This window comes from Protomyctophum bolini, assembly GCF_963924005.1.
Source record: "Protomyctophum bolini genome assembly, chromosome: 15".
In the NCBI taxonomy this organism is placed as follows: domain Eukaryota; kingdom Metazoa; phylum Chordata; class Actinopteri; order Myctophiformes; family Myctophidae; genus Protomyctophum; species Protomyctophum bolini.
The window spans coordinates 7944479-7968065 of NC_137876.1; the positions used below are offsets into that span (position 1 = coordinate 7944479).

A 23587-nucleotide genomic window follows, 5' to 3' on the forward strand; every position below is an offset into this window, starting at 1 on the left:
TGTTACTCTCGACTTCCGCCGCTCGCATGAATGCAGACTCACCAAATGCTACTCACCAAAACAAAGGCGGGTTGTGTCATTAGAAAGCCTACTTTCCTTAGTGGGAGCACTCGATCTGAGCCCCCCACCACACGTATAAAATGGTACTTTTTGGCCAGAAAGGGATTTTTTTTTCACCGGAGGAAAATATTCTGTATGAGGCAATTCTCTGGGTAATATCGGTAGAAGGCGCAGTGGAGTAACTAAAAGTATTTTTTTCCCGGTGGAAACAAAATCCCCTTTTGGCCAAAAAGTACTTGAAAAAGTAGTTTGATGAGATCAGTGTCGTGATCTTCATATGGCAATATGTGACGTGACGTGTCATGAGGTGTGACCAAACTGACCATATATGGAGGCATGATGTCATGAGCCGGCATGACCATATATGGAGGCGTGACCATATGGAGAGAGACGTGACCGACTGGAAATGCAGGTTTTCATCGTAAACTGCGACCTATACAGTCGCAATAATAATATTATAATTATATATTGCATCAGCAAGAAGATAGCTGTTGAAAATCGTAGCAGAGGCCTATTTTTTTTCAAAGAGAATCCTTTGGCATTGATGAGATGCGTGGAAATCATTCTGTTCAACTGTGAAATAGCTTGCTTTTTGTAACTGGACTTGTTGATTACTGGCAGGTTTATCTGAGATCTAACTGCCCTGGAGCGGTCCTGACTGACTGGCACAGAGAAAACAGTCCATTAAAAAACCAGGCCACATCTGAACAGAAAGTAATCAAGGCTGTTGTCATTTTTATTGATCGCGACAACACAAATAGTGCATGGTGCGTGCATGTGCACAAACAGGCTACAGTAACACAATGCATGAGTACTGTACACACAAGCACACCAAGTACATGTACGTGTGTACGTCTGTAATCCACGTAACTTGAGAAGCGTTCACCCCACCGACTCAAATTCGACACACGTGTTCCACACCCCCACAGGGAGTGCAGTGCCTGGTGTGGACCTGGAGTCGTTCGGACCTGTGGTTGTCTAGAACCGTCACAAAAGGCCTCTGCCCGTGCTCTGCACCGGGCCCTTGCCCGGGCTCTGCACTTGATCACCCCCAGATCTCCATATATGGAGCTGGCCTGTTCTGACATCTGCATAGACTCCACATTTGGGCATGCCTGATGAAGAAGTCCATATATGGGCATAAAAGACATAATAACTGGGTGGGGCATGCATTTCCAACTTGCATCGTTCCAAACAGCGAGTGACTAATTCTCATACCAGTCGCTGTGCAATCCCCCCCCCCCGCGCCCACCCGCCTCCCCGTTCGACAGGATGACAGCACGAGCGGAGAGATTAGAAAATTAATCCGCAGCATGATGACAGGCAACGCTGAAACGGCACAACAAGCGCTAATATAAATAATATAGACGATGATAATAATAATAATAAATAAAAGGTATAGGTCCAGTGCTGGTCGATGCGTTTGTAAAGCGTTATACTATTAGTATAGGACACAATCGCTCATCCCCTGGTTCACACAGAGGTGTTCCTCTATGGAGAATAACATAACATGGGGTCATCTTAAATGGTCCACAAATAAGACAAACAGTCTCAGCGATATTGTTGGGGAGGTCTGTCTGTCTGTCTGTATCATTTAAGATAGTCAGTCATTCATATTTGATACAGTCCGTCGCGAAGTAGGCCGGTGCCCACTGGGCACCACTCTAGTGTTGCTAAACACATATGCTGCTATATCAGTGATCACACCTTTTCATGTCAAGGACCGCCGAAATTATGCATTTGGCCACGGACCCCCCATCTCACAATATTCTGTGCCAGGGAGTCAGGGACCCTAACCCCAGAACCAAAGATTTCATCATATTGTGAGCTTAGCTTAGTTAGAGGAATCGTAACACTCATATAATTATATGACGTTGTTACGATTTTCTTTAACCAAGCTATATACAGTATATTATACTGTATATAGCTTGGTTAAAGAAAACCAGACCGGTCTGAAGTGAGTGGTGCAACAGCACCCCCTGTTGGTACCCTAAACCTACATAGGGACGGACGGACGGACATTGCTGGTTCTAGGAGTGGTTGCACCACTCAAAAACGCATAGACCTGGGGCATCTCACACAACCTTGTGCTGGGTATACCTGCTTCGTTTGAACGATGCTGGCAGTTTGAGAGCTAATTGCATTAGAGGAGGGTGACATAAGTGATTTGATTTATTCAAAGTCTCCGTGTTGAACTACATAAAGTGTCATTTAATTTGTAGCCCAGGGCATGTCTTCTTGTCAATATTAGGTGTGAATAGATGCGGCTCCTTGTGCTCTGAAGCATCAAGCAGACAGCTCCTCCACAGGGATTCTTTCCCCCACACTAAAGCCAACTCCACACTGCCCCGACGGTCGGCTAACGCAAAAGCTCCTGTCGCTTGCCGTCCACATCGCCTTATCGACGCGTCGGAAACCCGTTGATGAAGAACCAAACATGTCCGGCTGATTACCGATGTCGGGTGCGACGCTATCCATGATGTAGTGATGAGAAGTGTACTCCACTGTAGAGTGGACTTCTAGTCTGCTCGTCATGTTTCAGGGCTGACTACTGGTGTAGTGTGAACTAGATACCATATTCTCAATATCAACTCTTAAATGTATACATACACACACACACACACACACACCAATCAATCAACTCCAGTCTCCTGTTTTGGTGTGAAGTGCTGTGTTGTCAGATTCTGTGAGTGAAACAAGCGACCAGGTCTATGAAAACAAATCCAAAAGAAGCAACCAGTTTCACTACTTGAGCCCTATTACATCCGCTGATTTGTTTTAACCCATTCTGACCTGAGATCAGATTCATACGAGGTTTCCACTGGACACACACTGGTCTGATGAACCCATTCTGACCTGAGATCAGATTCTAAAAATGTCAGTCGTTCTTCGAATTTTTCAAAAATAGCAGACCTACAAGCTCGTATCGCGCCACTCGGTGGCGCGATATGAGCTTGTAGATCTGCTATTTTTCAATAGGTAAAGCATAACATGATGCTAACACCAAAATGGGTGCCCGGTCAGAATGGGTTAAAGAATCATGAAAGCAAGCCCAAATAAACAACTACACTTCAGAAATAAGCAACTATGAATATTAAGCTACGTTACAACTAGCCCAAAGTTATCCTGAGCAGACCTAGCAACACCAGCGCATTTGGGCAGCACACCTAAACCTAACATTAACCCAACCCTTATGTCTAACCAATGACTAGTCTAAACTAAGTATGCAGTACCCCACCAAGCTGTATCCCCTCTGTGCATATGCAGAAGTGGTGACAAACTATGTATAAGAGGAGTGTAAGAAAGAACTGTATCGATTCTCATTTTATTGATAAAGGCAAATGTAGATTCCTTTGCAAATGTTGCAAACAAGTGGTGCTATAATGCTGGATGTTGCAGGGACTGTGCTAAATAGAAATGTAAATCCCACTGTACTGCTGCATTAAAAAAAAGATAACTTTTTATTACTCAGATATGCATTTTTATTACTCAGATTATATGCATATTGTGCGTGTGTCTTTTATACCATTTTTTCAAGTCTAGTTTTCCTACTAGGTTTATATTGTAGACATTGATATTGTCATGTATCCATTTGCTACATTTCTACAAATGGATGAATGAACACAGAGAATTTTAATGTGTATTGAAGGCTATGAGACTCTCACGCAATCACAACCCTTTGTTTTGTCCTCCACCATTTTCACAAGAACTCTAAACGGACTCCCCTGCAGCAAACTTTTGATAAATGTTTTTGCAACAAACTCATGTGCCAGAATGTTTCCTCATTAACCCATTCTGAACGGGAACCCGTTTTGGTGTTGGCATCATGTTATGCTTTAGCTATTGAAAAATAGCAGATCTACAAGCTCATATCGCGCCACCGAGTGGCGCGATACGAGCTTGTAGGTCTGCTAATTTTTGAAAAATCGAAGAACGACTGACATTTTTAGAATCTGATCTCAGGTCAGAATGGGCTCATCAGACCAGTGTGTGTCCAGTGGAAACCTCGTATGAATCTGATCTCAGGTCAGAATGGGTTAATAACATATATGTCCCTCATCCATTATTTATTCACTCCAAAGTCGACCATACCCAGCAATACAGTATATGGTGCTTAGTTTAGTTTTCTCCTGCAAAGTGGCTTGCATATGAGAGCTCCATCACACTATCCACTCTGGAAAAGACTGGGTCATCTGGCACTCCCCCTGTAGCCTACACTTATCTCCTTCCTTCAAAAGGAAAATGCCTGAGCTAGCACGTAGCACTGTCACACGTGTTTAGGGTGTGTGTGTGTGTGTGTGTGTGTGTGTGTGTGTGTGTGTGTGTGTGTGTGTATGTGTTTAGATGTGTGTTGGTGTGTGAGTGGAAGAGGGAGACAGGCAGACACCATGCAGATGTGATAGCGTGTGTCACACGTTTTAGGGCGTGTGTGTGTGTGTGTTTGGTTTACATGTGTGTTGGTGTGTGAGTGGAAGAGGGAGACAGACAGACACCATGCAGATGTGATAGCGTGTGTCACACGTTTTAGGGTGTGTGTGTGTGTGTGTGTGTGTGTGTGTGTGTTTACTTTACATGTGTGTTGGTGTGTGAGTGGAAGAGGGAGACAGACACCATGCAGATGTGATAGCGTGTAGCAGGCGCCAGCTAGCCATTAGCGCTGGTGGGCATTAAGCTATATGGTTCCAGTGTCTGCCGGACAACACACACACACACACACACACACGCACACGCACGCATGCACGAGGAAGTCATTGTGGATGCAGTGGGAGACGGAGATAAGCCTGCTTCCTGAAGCTCATTATGGAGCACCTAACCCACAGGAGAGAAAATCACTGTGTGTGTGTGTGTGTGTGTGTGTGTGTGTGTGTGTGTGTGTGTGTGTGTGCAGTGCATGCATCACTGTGCGTGTAGACTGTGTTCGCGTGTGCGATTTACCAACATAGAAAGGCACATGCATGTACATGGAGTCTAATGATGTTGCTGGCTATATCAGGATGAAGTGTACTTGACTTTGAGCAAGACACTGAACCCCTAATTGCTCCCGATGAGCAGGTTGGTGCCTTGTGTAAATGAGACAATGTGTACCGTATGAAGTGTAACAGTGTGAGTGTATCTGGTTTGATGCGATGTGTGTGTAATGTATGGATGAATGTGAAATACATTTTAAAGCCAGTTAAAAGTCAGTTCTTGCCCGTTCTTGACTAGGCGCGGTCGGAAAACAAATTCGACCGCTTTTATGGAATAAACTTTGTTTAGAATTTCACTGTCTTTCCTCCACATTTGTGAGTGGTCGGATCTCTTTTTTTTTAAAGTCTATATAATCCTAGAAGCACGATCGAGACGTTTTGCATTTTTAATCTAGTCAATGGTCAACAGTGTTTTCACTGGACAGAAAAGGCGCTATATAAATGCAGTCCAAATCATTGTGGATACAAGACAAGATAGAATTAGAAGTACAGTAACATATTAAATATTCACATGCCGTAGTATCAATGTAAAACACAACAGATTCAGTCCATTCAAGGCATTACAGACATTCCCTGTTTGCCTACAGTATATCTACTTCACTGTATCATACAGTACTTTAGGCGCAGTGGTTCTTTTATGCCATAGAAAGGCTCTGCATGCATTGTGAAGTGCTTGTATTGCCGTGTAAAACTCACCCCAAAGCATTTATCAGCAAACACAGGTAGGCTACTCTCTTTCCCCCCTCTCTATCTGAGAAACTGTGAAGCCAGGAGGCGGGGCTATAAAATGCAGTAATGGAAGTTATTCCCAGGGGTCTCAGAGATATTATTCTGAGTAAAACTGGCTGGTGGAGTCGAACCTGCTCTCCCCCTGGTCGGACTACGTTGGCTTTTCCCATGGGACCAGGACTTTGTTCTTTCCCTTGTGCCCCTATGAGACAGAAATAGTACCAAACACACACACACACACACACTCCGTCGTCATCATAAACAGCACTGAGCTGCTCTGTACCGTCGCATCACATGGTTTAGCTTTAGCACCCAGGAGGGCCTGAGGTTTCCCTTTGGAAAGAAGCAATCGCTACACCACCTTTCAGGAGCCCAACTCACCACAGTAAAGTCCCAAAATAACCTGTTAGCTTTCAAGTGAAATATATCGTAGATTAAACATTTTACCCACATGTGCCCCCGAGCCCCGCAGCTAACACCAAGTCGGGGTCTAATAATGTCATGACTTCATGCCATTGCATGGCATGTGTATGTGAGCGGACCAGCGGTTTATGAGACTATGCCCGCCTTTGCCCGGGCAAACGGATCGACTCCCAGGCCACACATACTTCTCTAGATGGCTCTACCGCCTACAGTAACAGAACCACCGCCAAAATGTCTAATAATTATACCTGCGAAAGGTTTTATGCTGTGACCCGACTCCGCAAGTGGATAAGGGCATCTATGACAGGGTGTGTGTGTGTGTGTGTGTGTGTGTGTGTGGGGGGAGCTTATCTCGCAAACCGTTGGACTGATCCCATCAACTTTATTTACAGTATATAGCACGTGTAAAAACAACAGAAGTTGACCCAATCAGCAGCTTGTATGCAAGCTACCAAATTTTGGTTGGCAAATGTGGAAGTGCCAACTGAGTGCTCAATGTTAAAGCCCAGCTGCATGAATCCACGGGTCCGCCTGCAGTCCTTCCCCTTACCACTAGGGCCCAGTGCTTCAACATTGGAGCGCCTCACTGGCCCCTTGCAATTTGCTCTGAAACAGTGCAGTCAGAGCAGATCGTAAAGCTAGAGAGATCGAGAGACCCCAGTTACTAAAACTCTGAGTTTATAGTGCTGGAAAAACAACATTGCTGAAATTGTGTTGAAATCAGTAGGCAGCCTATCTTCTGAAACATACACAGCGAATGAAAGATGTATAGCCACAGAGTTGGTGCTTAATGGGGCTGGTATTGACTGTGTTAATTTTGGACCTGAAGTTGTGTGACATGCATCTGTGTGTGTGTGTGTGTGTGTGTGTGTGTGTGTGTGTGTGTGTGCACAGCGTGCATGCGTGCAGTATGTGGCGGAAAAGACTAACATTAGCGTGAAGCTCTTTTTCCACGTCACTGAGCTATAACACATAGCCCATGTGTACCCTGCCGTGTACGTGCGGGCAGTGGGCACGTGGTTTGGAAGCCCAGCCCCCGCCCTTCCCTTCCCTCCACACAAGCCATCTAATTTGCATTAGCTGTTGTTCAGAATGACTCATACATTGCGCACACACACACACACACACACACACTCACAGGGCTGCCAACATGAGTGGGGAAAGTTTCATGGCTGTATCACTATATGGACTGTATACAGTTGCTTGCAAGTCACAGCGCAATGTATTGTGTGAGCTTTTATATCCACTATTCTTGGTGTCACACACACACAGACACAGTCACACACACACACACACACACACACACTTAGAGAAAGTATAGATGTCCAACTCTCACTACGGATAAAAAATGGCTTACGGCAGCAGCAGAGGGGAGTTAGGATGAGGTAAGGAAGAGACACGGAGAGGGGGTGAAGGGAATGGTGTCCGTAATGAAAATGAAGACAGCACAGTGTTCTACAATGACAAACTTGTACTACAGTAGCATCCAGATATACTGCATTTGTACTTGTAGGCTTAGTTTATTGCGTGAAATTAGACCTATAGACCGGTTTAGCGATCCAGGCACCTTGGCTGGTAATCCAGAAAGACAGTGTCAGGGGTTTGAGTCCTGATCCCAGCTAACTTTGCTGCGTGTCACACCCCCCCCCCCCCCCCCGTCTACCTAGTACCTACTGTACATATCAATAAAGGCAAAGCCCCCTCCCAAAAAAAAGTCTACCCCCAAATAAGTCTAGTAAGAGCAAGCTCAGACTTTGCGGCCGTCACTCCATAATCTGTTCAAGCGAAGCAGTCGTGTGAAAAAGTAGCACTTAGGCTTAACACGGGTGAGCAGTGCACTCTCGGTCAGAGAATCATGACGTGCAAAAGGTCTGTAGTCACAACCTCTTGTCATGGTGCAGCTATTTCTAATGTGGATGTTGATGAAGCTAGTTGCCAGTTAGCCTCGATATACCCAGGCTAACTGGTGGACCGATATTCTCCGGCGGTTGCTCCATGCGCGCGCGCGCCCCTCTAGACCAGAAAGCACGCTGGCTAGTTGCCAGTCAGAGAGCCCACACAGAGAGCGCTATAGACTGAAGACGTCAGGCATGGGGCCTTCTACAGAGGCACCACTGAGAGAATCCTACTGAGACATGCCTCGCCACCTTCATACAGCCCATCTTAAACATGGACTATTTCAGCTGGTCCTGTCTGGCAAGTGATTCCACATTCTTAAGGCCTGGACCAGCAGGCTCCGAAACAGCTACTTCCACTATGCAACTAGGTTTATGAACAACAGACACTAAAGAGCTGTTTCTTGTCGTTTTTTTTGCCTTAGTTTCCAGACAAGATTGTCTACAGTATATGGTATTTAAATGTAAATTTGTCATCAAGCCATATTCCAATGTACTTGTATTCAGCAACCCTTTCTATGTTAGATCCATTCGAGGTAGTAATATAAAATTATTAAAATCAATTCCCCATTGGCCCTAGAGAACAGCTTGAATTTAGTTTCTCCAGCATTTAGAACAAGTTTCAGCTCTCTAAGGGCATCTTGAAGTATATTAAATGAATGCTGCAAGTTGTCTATTGCAAGCTGGACAGAATCAGCAATGCAATGATGAATGGTGTCATCTGCGTAGAAGTGAGCTTGACAACCATCTAAAGTCGAAGCAATGTTATTTACGGTATATAAATAAAACAAGGCCCAGGATCGATCCTTGTGGGACATCTTTTGAGATGGGTAAGAACCCTGACGGGGGTCTCCCAGCTTTCACACATTGAGATCTCCCAGCCAAGTATTTCCATTAAACCCAGTGCTGTGTAAATAATCTACTGTATCAGAAGGGTTTTGATAAATCTATAAATAATGCAGCGCAGTGTCCTACGGCAGAAGCTATGTCATTTACAATTAAGGTAGTGGCCATGATTGTGCTAAGTTTAGCTCTAAAATCAGACTGAAGTGGGGTTAATATACAGAGTGAGTTGATTGGGAAGATTTTGAGCTGATTATTTACCAGTGATTTCACCAGACAGGACAGCTTGGAGATTGGGTGATAATTATTTGGATCATTAACATCTGAACCTTTATATAATATATAATATGTGTTACCGTATATGCTCTGCAATTAATGGAGCAGCTAATTACAATTACAGTGAGGGAGGGGGTTTAGGTGCAGTACAACCAAATACAAAAAGGTCGTTCTACACATTTAGGCAGTCTCCTATGCAAAGGGTTGAACCTTGCTGTGATGACTGAGGGGGTGAACTACTATCTGCAGTGCAAGCAAAGCTAGTCAAGTCAAATCTAGGGCAGGCGAGGCAAATTGAGCCAGTCCTATCCTATGCGATGGGAAAGCGCCATAAATCGCATTGATAGCATGAAAACAACAGTATTCTTGTTCTATTCACAATTACAACAAAGCTTTGACTTGTGCTGTCTGTGTATGCCCCCCCTGCCACCGCACCCCCCCCCCCACCACCACCACCACCACCACCAAGATGGCAACGCTGACACGTACCTCACTCCACCTCATGAAGCGAGGCTGTCTGGTGGGACAGACATCGGCTGGATCCGCATCGAAATTAAGATGTTAGAATGGATGGACGCGGTATAATAGAAACATCTTTTTCCTTCCATTTAATCTTGTTTGGGATAAACATGAATGGTCTGTTAGATTGTTTTTATGCTGACGCAGAGTCCTGAAGATGTTCTACTCTATATGGTCTGCTAGTTCAGCGTTATTAAGAGATGTGTATCTGACATTGGAGATGATGAAAAACATGGCTGGCAGAATTGAACAACGTTCCTTCCATCCAGGACACACATACACAGTTTGTGTGGACAAACAACCTAATACACAGCCACATCATGCACACCTGAAAGAAGAAACGTGCGCGCGCGCGCACACACACACACACACACACACACACACACACACACACACGCGCGCGCGCGCAACATGTGTTGTGTGTGTGGTGGTGCGCTCCTCTCACCTCCCTGTGCTGAACTACAGAGGCCAGTCAGGCTCTGATGGCCATGCCAGCTATTAATAGCCCAACAATCAGCCAGTCCCCACAGGACCGCCAGCGGCCGAGGGCCAGAAGAACCATGTGTGCGACTGTGTGTGTGTGTGTGTGTGTGTGTGTGTGGATGCGCACCGCTTCTGGTGCGACTCTGCCCGTGTATGTAACTGCCCTCCTAGGCTCCTATAGCACATTAACCCTTGTCGACGCCTTGACGGCAGACCAGACACTTCTGCTTGTGCTTGGAGTTGGAACAGAGGTTCTGGGAGGGAGGAGAGAGCGTTCCAGGTGAACTGCTGCTGATCAGACATCAGGGATCCACAACTCAAACATAACATACAGCTCAGATTGGTGATGGAGTCTGGCCTGCCGGTCACTCTAGGGAATACCCACGGGCCACATCGCTGCACTACATCGCTATACAAACAAGCCATCTATGGGTAATTGTGGACCAAAGGAAAAAAAGGAGGATTGTGTGAAAGAAAAGAAAGAAAAAGAGGAAGAGACTGGGGAAGGAAAGATAGGGGGGGGAAGAGACAACCTTCTGTATATCATCTCCCACTGGCCTCAATTCCTCAAAAATATATTGTTGCACTGTGTGTGCGTATGTGTGGGGGATTTTACCGATATATACAGTGCCAAGCATTGTCCGTGTACCCACAGCTGCACACACACAACACTCTGTGCATTCAGTCAAGTGTTCCTTTATCCTTCCCCCATATTCCTTCCAAATAATTAACATTTGTCAGCGAGCATTGTACTACTAAAGTTATGCACATAACTCTCTGCAGCCGACTCCCACTGGCAGAGTCAGCTAATATAATATTGATGTCTCTATACCCCTCTCTGTCTCTCTGCAGCCACGATAGCCAGAATCTCTCTGCAACCAATACCGTCGATACTAATGCTGTTTTTGTACGGCAGGCATCACTGAAAATGAACGGGAATATACAGTACTGCGGTAATCAATGCAAACTGGGACAGTGAGACACAAACACAAGACCCAGGCAGGCAGAATCCACTCATAATGATGCTTTCAGTGACATTATTCTGCATACCAGTAGTCTGCTTAGCTCACTAGGCTACGAGCTAACTAGCCTCCTCTAGCCTGGGGTAAAGGTGTACCGTTTGCTCCCGTCTGTAATAAAATCACACATTACTCCTCGTTTTGAGACAAGACTGGCCTAGATGTTACCAAGCGGTCATTCCTCTTAATACTTCTGTGTTAAATTGTGCATGCAGTGACTGGAGGAAGGCAGTGAATTATAGCACTGCCTCACATTCCTAGTCCTGAGCAAGAACGCCGAGAGATACTGCCACGGTCGCCTAGCCTCACTCACCCTGTTCCTTAACACTGTAATTAAGTTCTCAAACATTTTCATGTCAAGGACCTAGGAAAGGATAGGAGGGTTAAACGGTATCCGTAATGTGTCACTATAACCGCTGAGGACTAAATAACCGAAATGAAGTCGTATACAAATAGATTAAATATTAAAACAGTATAATGTAAATAATACTGTTATAATAAACTGTTGTTGAATGATATCATTTGTAGTTTCTGTTCACAGTATATATGCCAGGCATAAAGGAGATAAGATTAAGAGGAAGGATATGATGAAACGAGTGACCATCTGTAAAAATGTAAACTCTCTTGACAGTAACGTAGTACATTACCAAGATTTTGGTAATGTACTAAAGGAAAATAAATCGATCTTTACCCGATTCTACAGTATTTCGAGAATACCCTATTTTATATTCTGCCGTGCAATGAAAATAACCCATCTATAAGTACACCGTACTACTAATGATAAGTTAACTGGATAGTAGAGACAATTCAGATGACCAAGTTTAGATTAACCACATGAACACAGATATATATACAATTATACACACAAATTATATGATTTACTGCAAGCCTATAGCTAAAATCAAATAACTACTTTATAAATACTTTTTTATTTATTATTCGAATAATCGATACGCACGCTTTCTTTGATAATTTGTAAAAAAGAATCAAAGTATATATCAATGAATCAACTCAAAATAATAATAGATTTATTACCAATGTACCAAATTACCAAAATGACTTGCATTCCTTTAAAGCAGCACTTTGCCGTTTGGGGTACCAGTGGCCACTTTGGACACGAATAACATGGCAGCCAACATTGCAAGACTGTGCGTGACTGTGCGTGACTGCGTGTACATCGCCTCATGCACGAATAATGACACACGCATGTGTGAACTGAGCTGCAGTTGAAACCCACTGGCAATGACCAGGCACATTCCTCACCTCACGCCACATGGAAAATAACAATATTCAGTTAAAAAGCTGCGTTTAGGAGGCAAGGAGGATATGACATGATGCATTCAAGATGCATGGATTAAACTCACGAGTTGGAATATTAAATTGTTTCTCTGTTATTATTTTACAATTCATCAAGTTATTTCTACTGTTCTTCATTCACAGAGAAAATATGTTGGCGATTAAGTACTCCTTCAACCATTTAAGCACTGTGTTTGGTACAACACTGTCACACAAAAATAGTCAATAGCCAGTTGGTAGATTGGCTTACTGCTGCACCCCTGAAGATCAATGAATACATCGTTTGATGGAGATTCGGCTTACACTATTTTTTCTCATTCAATTTTTTTACTATTGCCAAATCGGTAAAATAAAAGAATAAAGTGTGCTACTGACTTTGTGCATTCCGTGTAGGTCAGCCTTTATGTTCTAGGACTGTGAAAGACATTTTCTCCACTCATTAGCTCAGCTTGGATCTGTGTGAGGTCAAGCGTTTAAATGAGGAGGTCAAAAGAGGTCAGGAGTCAGATGGACTTTGAAGCCATAAGTCTGTGAGAGACAACTATAAATCGCTGACAGAGTAAATGTATACTCGCAATAATCTAACCTTCACGGAGCTGAAGAGCTGCAGGGTTGATTCAGGGAAAGAAGGATTTAGCAAATACTACAGTGCACTGTGGGAGGAGAGCAACGTCAGTTGCTATGATACGGCTTGTATGCAAAAGTGCATGCTGCTGCTGCGTGAAGACTGTGGTGACAAACTGACAACCTTTAAAACTAGGGATTGGTCGACATGGCAAAGCTCTCTGCAGACAACCTGCACTCTCGTATGCTGTGTTCACACTGGCAGATGGAAAAGTTCCACAGCGTATTTGTAGCTTTGTATCTTTGTAGCTCAAGTTGAAAATCAGTCCAACATTTTTGTAGCCGTTTGCATGGCAGCTACAAACATCGGATGCATCTTTGTATCTTCATGTCGCTGGCATCGATTGAAAATAAATGGTATCTTTGCATCTGCCCGTGTGTGAATGCAGCAATACATCCAGTAGCTCCAGGTTAAAACCTTGCCACATGCTAGCGTCATATGGTTCATGGTCCACTCGCCATCCCCATGTGGATCATGAGGTTAATCCACACGATCCGATGTTCACCCATTATTCAGAAATACAGTATGCATACATTCACAGCAAATTGATTGTACTTATGGAAGAAAACTACAGAAACAGAACAAGTACACTTAAATGCTCAATCAAGTGTCTGAAAAATAAATTAATAAACCCAGGCCTGGTCCTCTGTAACGTTACCATAGATGCTAGGCTAATGTTATGTAAGCTTGTTAAGTAACTGACATTTGCTGGGTGGGTGAGCGAGTGTTCTATGATTGTTCCACCATGCCAGTGCTAAGGCATGTCAAAATATGAACAACCAAACTCTCCTATAGTCTAAATCATTGCTGCTCAAACAGCTGCAAGATTAAGAATGGAACTGTCATCTATACAGCCTTAGTGTGATATTACAGAAATACCATTAAATGTTATCAATATCCATATGACCTTGGGTATCAATTAATTTGACATACATCTGTAGTTGAGAGAAGAGTAATGTCCGGGCACTTTATAGCACCCCATAAATAATACACTGAAGATGAAAGGGATTTTACAGTAATTGTGCCTAGTACTACAATTTTAAATCTGGACAGACGGCTTAGCTCGTTACATTAACAATTTCACACTCAGTGTTCCAGTTATTAGTTGAAGCACAAAGCAACTGCAAACATGGAGCCGTCTGTCTGTGAACAGTATGTTTGTCACTCTGTATTACATGACTCATTGATACACTAACTAACGCAATATTTGACATATAGTGTAATTTGGAGATCAAAAGGGGCTGTATTTTGCGTGTCTTAAGTACCAGGTCTTATTCCCTAACTTGAGTAAACTAAAGACCTGGAGGCGTGATCAATGCTCTTTGGCCACTCAGAATAGCCAAATGGCATTGATCACGCCTCCAGGTCTTTATTTTACTCAAGTTAGGGAATAAGACCTGGTACTTAAGACACGCAAAATACAGCCCTTGGCAAGGGTCAATGCCAGCAATGAGCCACACAGCACAGCCAGGCACGCTTCTAGTTGCCCTTATTTTCAGCGAGGGGCCGATACAGGCACATATCTGTTGAAGGATGAAGGTCAAGGTTCCGATTCTTAATTCTCAGGTTTCTGCCCTCTGGAGAGATTACTGTTCATAAACATCGACTAAAATCCAAGATTATTAAAATACACAATATAAATTCTTACAATGAGTAGTTTTCTCCTTGAAGGAATGTATAAATAGATTAAAATAGATGTGTGGCCAGGTGTTCAGGCTCAAGGGAATTGGTGACAGACAGGAGGCCGTGGCGTGAAGTGTAAAAACCTGAATCGATTTAGCACTGTGCACACAAACTTTTCAGATGACGTCGCAACTTAAGACACAATCAATACTTGGACTGACACTTTTATTGGAGCATAAAGGCAATGAAGAATGAACCAGAGGCAACGTGAGGAATGAGTCCCCACATGCCTGTCCGCACCTCCCTGGGCTTTAACCCATTCTGACCGGGCACCCATTTTGGTGTTAGCATCATGTTATGCTTTACCTATTGAAAAATAGCAGATCTACAAGCTCATAGTGCGCCACCGAGTGGCGCGCTACGAGCTTGTAGGTCTGCTATTTTTGAAAAATCGAAGAACGACTGACATTTTTTTAGAATCTGATCTCAGGTCAGAATGGGTTCATCAGACCAGTGTGTGTCCAGTGGAAACCTCGTATGAATCTGATCTCAGGTCAGAATGGGTTAATACCTCCACCAGCCAGTTCCTGATAAGAGGTAGAAGACGGCTGGATGGATGGAAAATGTGTAAATTCACCGTTCACGTTAGCGTGTAACTTGAAGATGATAAACGTCTGTGTGCCATTGCCATCCAAGGCATTCCATACTGTAAAATACTGTACAGGCATTACTGGTTCGGCATGGAAATACTTCAGTCTCTCATTACACAACCACAATCCCTAGAAGAGCGAGCGGCGGCAACTGAGTCAGCGAGCGTGTCATGTGGGGATCCACAGGCAAAATATAGTTCAGAGACAGCATGGGGATGAAGTCATCCGTCATTCATGCATTAGAGACAGTTTGGCAGCTGCAAACTGTGATTCTGTGACTTGTAACCCAACCCAATGGACACGCCCTTCGGCCCATGATGGAACTTTCAAGAACACAGCCTGTGCAGCTGTGATGATGACAGAGAGATCACGTTAGTTTATTGTCATTCTAGAATGCCAGCGGGAAAAAATGTCAAAGAAAGTCAGTATAAGTAAATATCTATATTCTGACTTGAGGGGGGTGGCGGGGGGGGGGGGATAAAAACATATCTTCTAGGTGATGTGACATTTACTTTCTGTTTGGACATAAACACAGGTCAGTGTGATTTCTGTGCACAACAGTTTGCACTTGAGCAAAGGTTCTCTTCCCTCAATATTATGTAACGAGCCAAACCCCAGATCAATAGCCTTTGTTTAACTTCATCTCCAATAAAGTGCCAGCAGAGATAGCATATTATTTACTCTAGGTAAAACATTGAGGGTTGGTAATGGTAAGTCCCAAGAAGGTGAAAATTGGAGTTTAAAAAGCAGACTCCTCGACTGCTTCAAAGTTTCTCTAAAAACATAATGGAAGCCGCCTGAGTGAACTTGGAGAAAAAAATTCAAGTTCTTTCTACTACTTTTGACCTTCACCATTCCTATGACGCTATTCTATTGTGTTGTTTCCCAGGAGAACATAACACACTTGCTTGTGTGTGTGTGTGTGTGTGTGTGTGATAATAATAGCAGCGGCAGCCAACAGCACTCCATTAGAGGACGCTGAGGGGAAGAGAAATCAATCAGAAGCCTGTAAGACTCCCCGGGGGGCAGCCAATTAAAGAGAGAGGTGCTGGGTAAATCCACTAGAGACCTACAGTATGGGCTTACATCGTAGGACCATGGCTTGAGGAGGACTACACAGTATAATAAACTACTGAATCTAACAAAACTTAGTAATGGCAAATAGGTAATGGCAATGTTTGTTAACCCATTTAGGCCTGAAAAGAATGTCTTCTAAATCCTGACAGTTGTCTGAAATACCTCATGTTTCTAGGCCTATATCACTCAATATTTCATCTCAAGGACCCCAAAAATGATCTGCAATTGGCCTCCGACCCCCCCATCTGAAAATATGTTGTTCCAGGGACCGCCCCAGAAGCAAAGATTTGAGTTTGTTCTGAAAATATATATTCCAAATTTGAGGCACATTTTCACAAAAAAAACAAAACAATAGCAGACCTACAAGCTCGTAGCGCGCCACTTTTCAATAGCTAAAGTATGACAATGCTTAAAACACTAAAAGGGGTTCCCGCCCAAAATGGATTAAGTCGGAAAATCTTTTAAGAATGTGGAGTATGAGCTGGAGGGCGGGAAGCACACCGTGAGTGCCAGACATTCCAGTTCCGCACAACAGCTTTTTAAAACAGAGCTTTGTATATAACAGTAACCACACCATGATGTTGATCATTGACGTCTCACAAACAGGCAGCAGTTAAGAGGTTCAGTTCGGTGTCTTGTTTAACGACACTTTGACATGAAGCCAGGCGAAGCAGAGGATCGATTTTGAACCAGGAACCTTCTGGCTCTACCTGAGACACTGTGCTCAGCCCCATGGCTACTGTAACTGAAATTTATCTAAGAGCAGGTGTGAATCTCGTTTGTGTCTGAGCATAGGCATGGCAACGCCCCGCCTGCCTGTGATTGGTCTACTATCTGGCTGCCCGTCTTGACTGGGCAGTGTCTCTTCTCTGAGATTGAGAAATAAATAATAGGCTACAAGAGATTGACAGTTCGGCACGCGCAACAGAAAACTAATAATTCACGCTAAGAGCAGAGTCAGTGGCACTTGCATGGCATCAAGAGACTTCAGCTCCGTTTAGTATTATATGTACACACACTACTACTCACTGTATGTCATTTAAGACATTTAGATTAGAGAATTGTCAGCAATGTGGATTTCAGAAAGGCTAGAAGTCAAACTGGCGTCATGGAACCTAACTCACAATGGCCTGATGGCGAGCGAGTGCAGCAATGACAACAACAAAGGGACTGTTATCATGATAAAAAGACACGGTCGTTGTTGACTGTGACAAAAACCGCAATCCAATAATGTCGCGTACACAATGGACAGATTGTTCAGCTGTCCGGTGAACATTCTGTGGACATACTTAGGATGCAAAGCAGCATTATTTGTACACTGTGTACTTTTCACCAAAAAACCCGACCTTTAAGATCAGACAAAGTAATGTACAGCATGGAGAGGGGGGACTGAATGTACAGCAAGCGTGAAGCGTCATGGCAATGTTTAAAATAGCAGCAGTCCAGCTGTTCACAAATAAAACATTGATTAAGTTAAACTCCTCTGAGATGAAATAGTAAAGCTGGTTTTATTTTATGACAGAAAGAGAAATGTTTCCAACCTACGGCCATCATTCATCAATCTCTCTACTTGGATTTCTAAAAGTAGTTCTGAAACAGCTGTATATAATGTGATGTAATGACACAAGTTACACAACATTGATTTTCATGGTGTTGAAACATTCACTGTGAGAAAACAGACTCAACACCTGCTATTTCCAGAGGTATTCAGCTGATAATGGACACACTTAACAAACCAAAAGCTAATTACAAGATATGTTTCACAAAAAGAGAAACTTAAAAAGGCACACCCCTACTCTGTAGTTAACGCTCATTGTCAACTACCTGATGCATCTACGTTGAAATATCTGAGCCTATTTTAATGTACAGTGTTGTGAATAAGCTGTGTATGTACACAGAGAGAGAGAGAGAGAGAGAGAGAGAGAGAGAGAGAGAGTGTAGTATAGAGAAAGAAAGAGCGTAAAAACAGAGAGGGGAAGGGTGGTGGCAACTCAAATTACACCGTTCCATTATAGGTCTGTCAGAGCGTAGCGTGTACAACACAGAACACACACGTGCAAAAGTCGTGCATGTGCCCACACACACAGTCAGTCACTCACAAACACACACACACACACACACACACAGAGAGTTGGGTGTCATATAAATGAGTTATCACACACTGCCTGGCAAACCTGTCCAGTAGCGTATCTCAAGTGCTTTATTGATTTCTACAGTGTTGACAATATCCCTGGCACAGCCCAGTAGGGCACCCTGTTGGCAGAAACCTAGCAAGGGTGACACGTGCCTTAGAGAGGTGTGTGTGTGTGACTGTGTGTGTGTGTGTGTGTGTGTGTGTGTGTGTGCCTAAGAATCTGTGTCCTCCAATTATGTTCCAGTACTACTCACACACTACACTATATATTCATACATGAGATCAATTGATAATGTTCACTTTCATCAACTAAGCATGAAGCAGAATGTAGCTCCAAGTCCAGCATCCAACACCAATATTATTTCCATAAACAAATGCAGGGCAAATCCCTTTTAACCTACAGACCACTTCCTGGCCACGTACTGTACACCCATGCCAACTATGCCAAACTCTTCAATTATCTGGTAGTGTTTTACTACACTACAGTCATCCTGGTGATGTGGGGCTCTTTTAGCAACTCTAAGGGGAAGTGTGATTTGATCAACATGAACATGGGCTTAATTCCATCCCATTTCACAAAATCGAGTTTTCAGGCCACACACACACAGAACACACCCAGTGGAAAGCCAGGTCATTTGGGGTGAGTACATACGAGGAAACGGTGCGGTCTGCCCTCTGCACACAATAATGTACATACTACGTTACAAACCGGTTCACACCAATAGAAGGATTATTGTGCGAACCATGGGAAAACGATAAGATAACCTTTATTGATTGCCGTGGGGAAGTTCACATGGCAGCAGCAGCCAGCATCTGTACCGGTAAGAAGAGTAGGACTTCACTAGTCAAGAGCCAAACCAAGACGGGTAAAGGAGGAGGGAGGCAGTCAGAAATCACACGCACTAATGTCTCATGTTTAGACAAGTAAATTGGCTCTGGGGTGGTACACGGTTTATACTCCCATGCAAATCCCACAGATCAGTTGAGACCAGTAGAGTGAATCACCCACATATCTACACGTGAAGAGGCACAAAGGGATTCTCAGCCCCAGAAGTAATATCCACATCCATATGAGAAATGTGAATATAGGAACAAAGAGAGGAAAATGTGCTACTACAAACTATAACGTCTCTATTTTGCACATTATTCTGTATAAGCAAAACATTTTCAAGTTTTCAAAAATGTTAGCTGATCTACAAGCTCACAAGACGTCACATTGCAACCCGTTTTGAACTTGTAGGTTATTTCCCCGAAATGTGTGCTACTGTTAACACTAAAGCATATGGGCGGTTAACATCAAGTATCTTTTCTCCCGCGCCACGGTACAGTATGAATGGCTTTGTAGGCTAGTATTTGGTTACGAGTTTGGAGAACTATTGCTCATGAAGACTATGACTTCCACATTGTGTGAACATGATGTAATTGCAGTAAAACCGGTCCTTAATTAGCCATCATCTTGGAGCCAACCATTGTGGCATTTCTGAATCTCTCAGTCAAGCCACACTAGTGTTACAAAGGCTTGACAAGCAGTGACTACTGAGATGACACAAGAGGAAGTGGTTGTTTTGAGGTGTACAGTGTCATCCTGAGAGACTATGGGATACATTCAGTCCAAACAATGCAAATCTATTGATCATCAGAGAGCTGAGTGCATGCCGCTATTCACAACCCCACTAGGCAGTCTCTGGAGAATACTTTTGATATGATTCACATTCACCCATACACTTAATGTATGAATGGGTGAAGGCTTGTGGTGTGTGTGTAATGCATGCATTTGAGATGTGTCTTTGTTCTATGTGAGTGTGGCCATCATTAATCAATTACACTAGCAATCACAATGAAAAAGTGCACACTCTGTAATAAATCAATCTCCTGAAATTAAATATGTTAGGAGTCGGAGCAGCAGTCATGATGTCAAATGGACCACACCTTGTTACACAACACATCTCTGGGGCTACGTCACTGCTGCGCAATATGACCAGCAGCTGATGAAGAAGTTATGTTTTCTCCCCCGATTTAGGAAGGAAGAGGGCTAATGTTGGAAGACACGCGGGGGATCAGTGTCATAGATTCAAAAGATCATTTGTGGTAGCATCTAGTCCTGCCATGACGAAAATGCCCATAGCAGTGCCATTTTTCCCACTTCCCTTTGTTTTCCACCTCATTGTGATGGTAGCGAGCAAGACCACAAGCACATGAACTGGGATTTTGAGGAAAAGGAACCAACTTCTTCTCGAATGAACTACAAGTTCTGCGCCATGGGCGCCGCCTCTGCAAAGAGTGAATGGACTGTGGCTGCCCCTCGTCCAAATAAATGAACAAGCAGCAGCTTCAGGTGGCTGTAGAACGACCGCTGAATGGACCAGGCAGGGACGCATCAGGAATAGATTAGGCTATGGCTATGCGCACATCGAATGAGAGAAAAAAAAATCCATGCCCTGGCAGTGGCTAGCTCATGGCCCAGTGGAGCACGGCGTAACGGCGTTGGACATCATTTTGCCAGCTCGTTTTTCTTTTTTAAGAAGTGCGAAATATCTATCCAATTAGGCTATGCCTGTAAAACCCTTTGGCAATACGAGTGCTATGCATCCATTGTGCTCTGCCTCTGCCCACATCCATAATGATTATAAACGTCAATCGAGACCCTCCTCCATGGATGATCTTCCACCATGAGCGTGAGCCAAAATCCTTTGTCCAAAAATAAGAAAAAGGAAAAAAAACGCCCGTTACCTGGTCAAGAGGGAGGTTGATGATGTCGCTGATGGGCTGTAATAAAGTGGCTCCAGTGCAGGATGATGTTTGAGTAGCCATGGTTGACTGGGCTCAGTGTGCGACTCCTTCTTCCTCCCCTTCTCCGTTCCACTCTCCAGTCTGTGTCCGTGGCCGCTGTGACGATACACGGCTTCTGTTGTTGCTGCTGTTGCGACGGGCTTCCACTGGGCTCGACGGCTGGCTGTCATCCACACACAGCGCCACACAACAGCACCACCAAAAGCGACAGTTAAAAGCGACAACAAAAGATAATGTGGGCGGGGTCGTGGCCTGCCACGCCCACACAATAAACCTTCCATTTTGGCGCCTGGCCAATCCTGAACGAGTGTTAAAGTCCCGTCCCGCCCCCGTCTGTCCGCACGCACGCACGCAAGCACAGACGCACACACACACACACACACACACACTGCCTAAACCTGGGCTGGACTCCGTAGTACGGTGTCGATCGCCCAAAAGAACAGATCTAGAAGGAGCAAGTGTCACCTCACACCTCATGGACAGAAGTGTATATTTGTAAATGTTCAGATTAATTGAAAATGGAGGACCTTACTAAACAAGCCTTAGTGTTTTTCCTGGTTTCATCCTCGTAGCAGTTTTTGTATTGACTTATTGACCCATTCTACATACTGTGAATACAAATCAATCAATCAATCAATCAATCAATCAATCAATCAGATTTAAAGTGGGTGAAATAAGGTAATCGTATCCTGTAATCACGAGCAATCTCATGTTTATACCTACAATGTAAATATTTGTTTCCACATTAAACTGTATAGTAAATTGATTTTGTACCAAAAGGGCAAGGTCACGTGTGATGTCACAAGACCTGGGCACCTGGGGCTTTCCCTGTGTATGGGCTTTTTTAATGATTTTTACACTGACTGCATGACTGACGGGAAATGCATGATTCCATATTTAACTGTGACCTTTGCGGCAACCACAGTGGTTATCATGAGACTGTCACAATATGATCATATATTGGCATTCCCATATATGGGCAAAATATTGATCACAGTCAATGATCTCGATATATGGGCATAACAGGGATTGCTATAGTCTCTGACGGCATGCAGCACCTCTGGCGTTCCCTGGCCTGACGACGGGACAAACAAAGTATCATAGTTAACCGCCATGGCCCTTAAGGGGCGAGGTCACGTGCACTGACCTCCCCCTAAAGGGGAGGTCGCGTGCACTGGCCATATATGGAGCGTATCTTGAGTACAGGGTCTGATGAGGTCAGATGAAGACATGCCAGGAGCGCAGGGCTGTGGACTAAGCCTTGCAGCGAATGCTCGAGAGACTGGAATGCAAGAACCTTCACGCTTGATGGTAATTGCTATGTCTGATGCCATATTGTTTAACTGAAACAACCAACTGCAACCCATATGTGTGTGTGTGTGTGTGTGTGTGTGTGTGTGTGTGTGTGTGTGTGCGTGCGTGCGTGCGTGCGTGCGTGCGTGCGTGCGTGCGTGCGTGCGTGCGTGCGTGCGTGTGTGTGTGTGTGTGCGTGTGTGTGTGTGTGTGTGGACAATCCGTGTAAAATGATACCCATATATGGAGATGCCTGGATCATCACCTATCTCCATATATGGGCTGTTCAATACCTTTACAACCTGACCTCACTGATTCCATATGGATACATAACTGACAATCATAATAATGACTCACTGGCCAAAATCTCTACATCTGACCTCACAGTTCCATACATAGATATAGCTGAGCTGTCATGACATGATCACCAGCTCACCAGAATGTTATAAAGCGAAATCGAATCACAAACAAATTAATTCTTCAAGTTGTGTGACTTTGAGAAAATCACGAGATAAGGACCTTTTCCTTGTGCATTTTTGCCATGGTAGCAAAGTGGAAGAACCGTAGCATGCTGTGCTGTATTGTAGTCTAATGTACTGGGGTGTGTGTGTGTGTGTGTGTGTGTCTGTGTGTGTGCAAAGGGGAGGGGTCGGTGAATGTGGAAATTGTGATGTAATTTGCATCGCAGCGAAATGTTGCGCAATAACAGTATGGCACGCAAAAGCAATATTTGTACAGTAAATATGGCAGTTGCAGGGATGCAATGTAGTGCAGTTGAATTCCTGTGGCATGCACATGTTGTTCTGCATGGAGAGATGTGTGCTAACGGAGTGGTTTGGTAGGAGAAGCTGAGAGGATAAACGGCCATGCGCTTTTGTGTACCCC

General features: G+C 44.0%; 1 protein-coding gene across 1 annotated transcript in view; it reads right to left on the reverse strand.

The window, feature by feature from the left end:
- mboat2a (membrane bound O-acyltransferase domain containing 2a) overlaps nucleotides 1-21919 on the reverse strand; it is an 80490-nt gene extending 58571 nt beyond the window's left edge. The window contains exon 1 of the mRNA XM_080784480.1: nucleotides 21350-21919. Within this exon, the coding sequence (XP_080640606.1) occupies nucleotides 21350-21430 (81 nt within the window). The 5' untranslated portion in view covers nucleotides 21431-21919. The remainder of the gene's footprint in view (nucleotides 1-21349) is intronic.
- Nucleotides 21920-23587: the final 1668 nt, after the last annotated feature.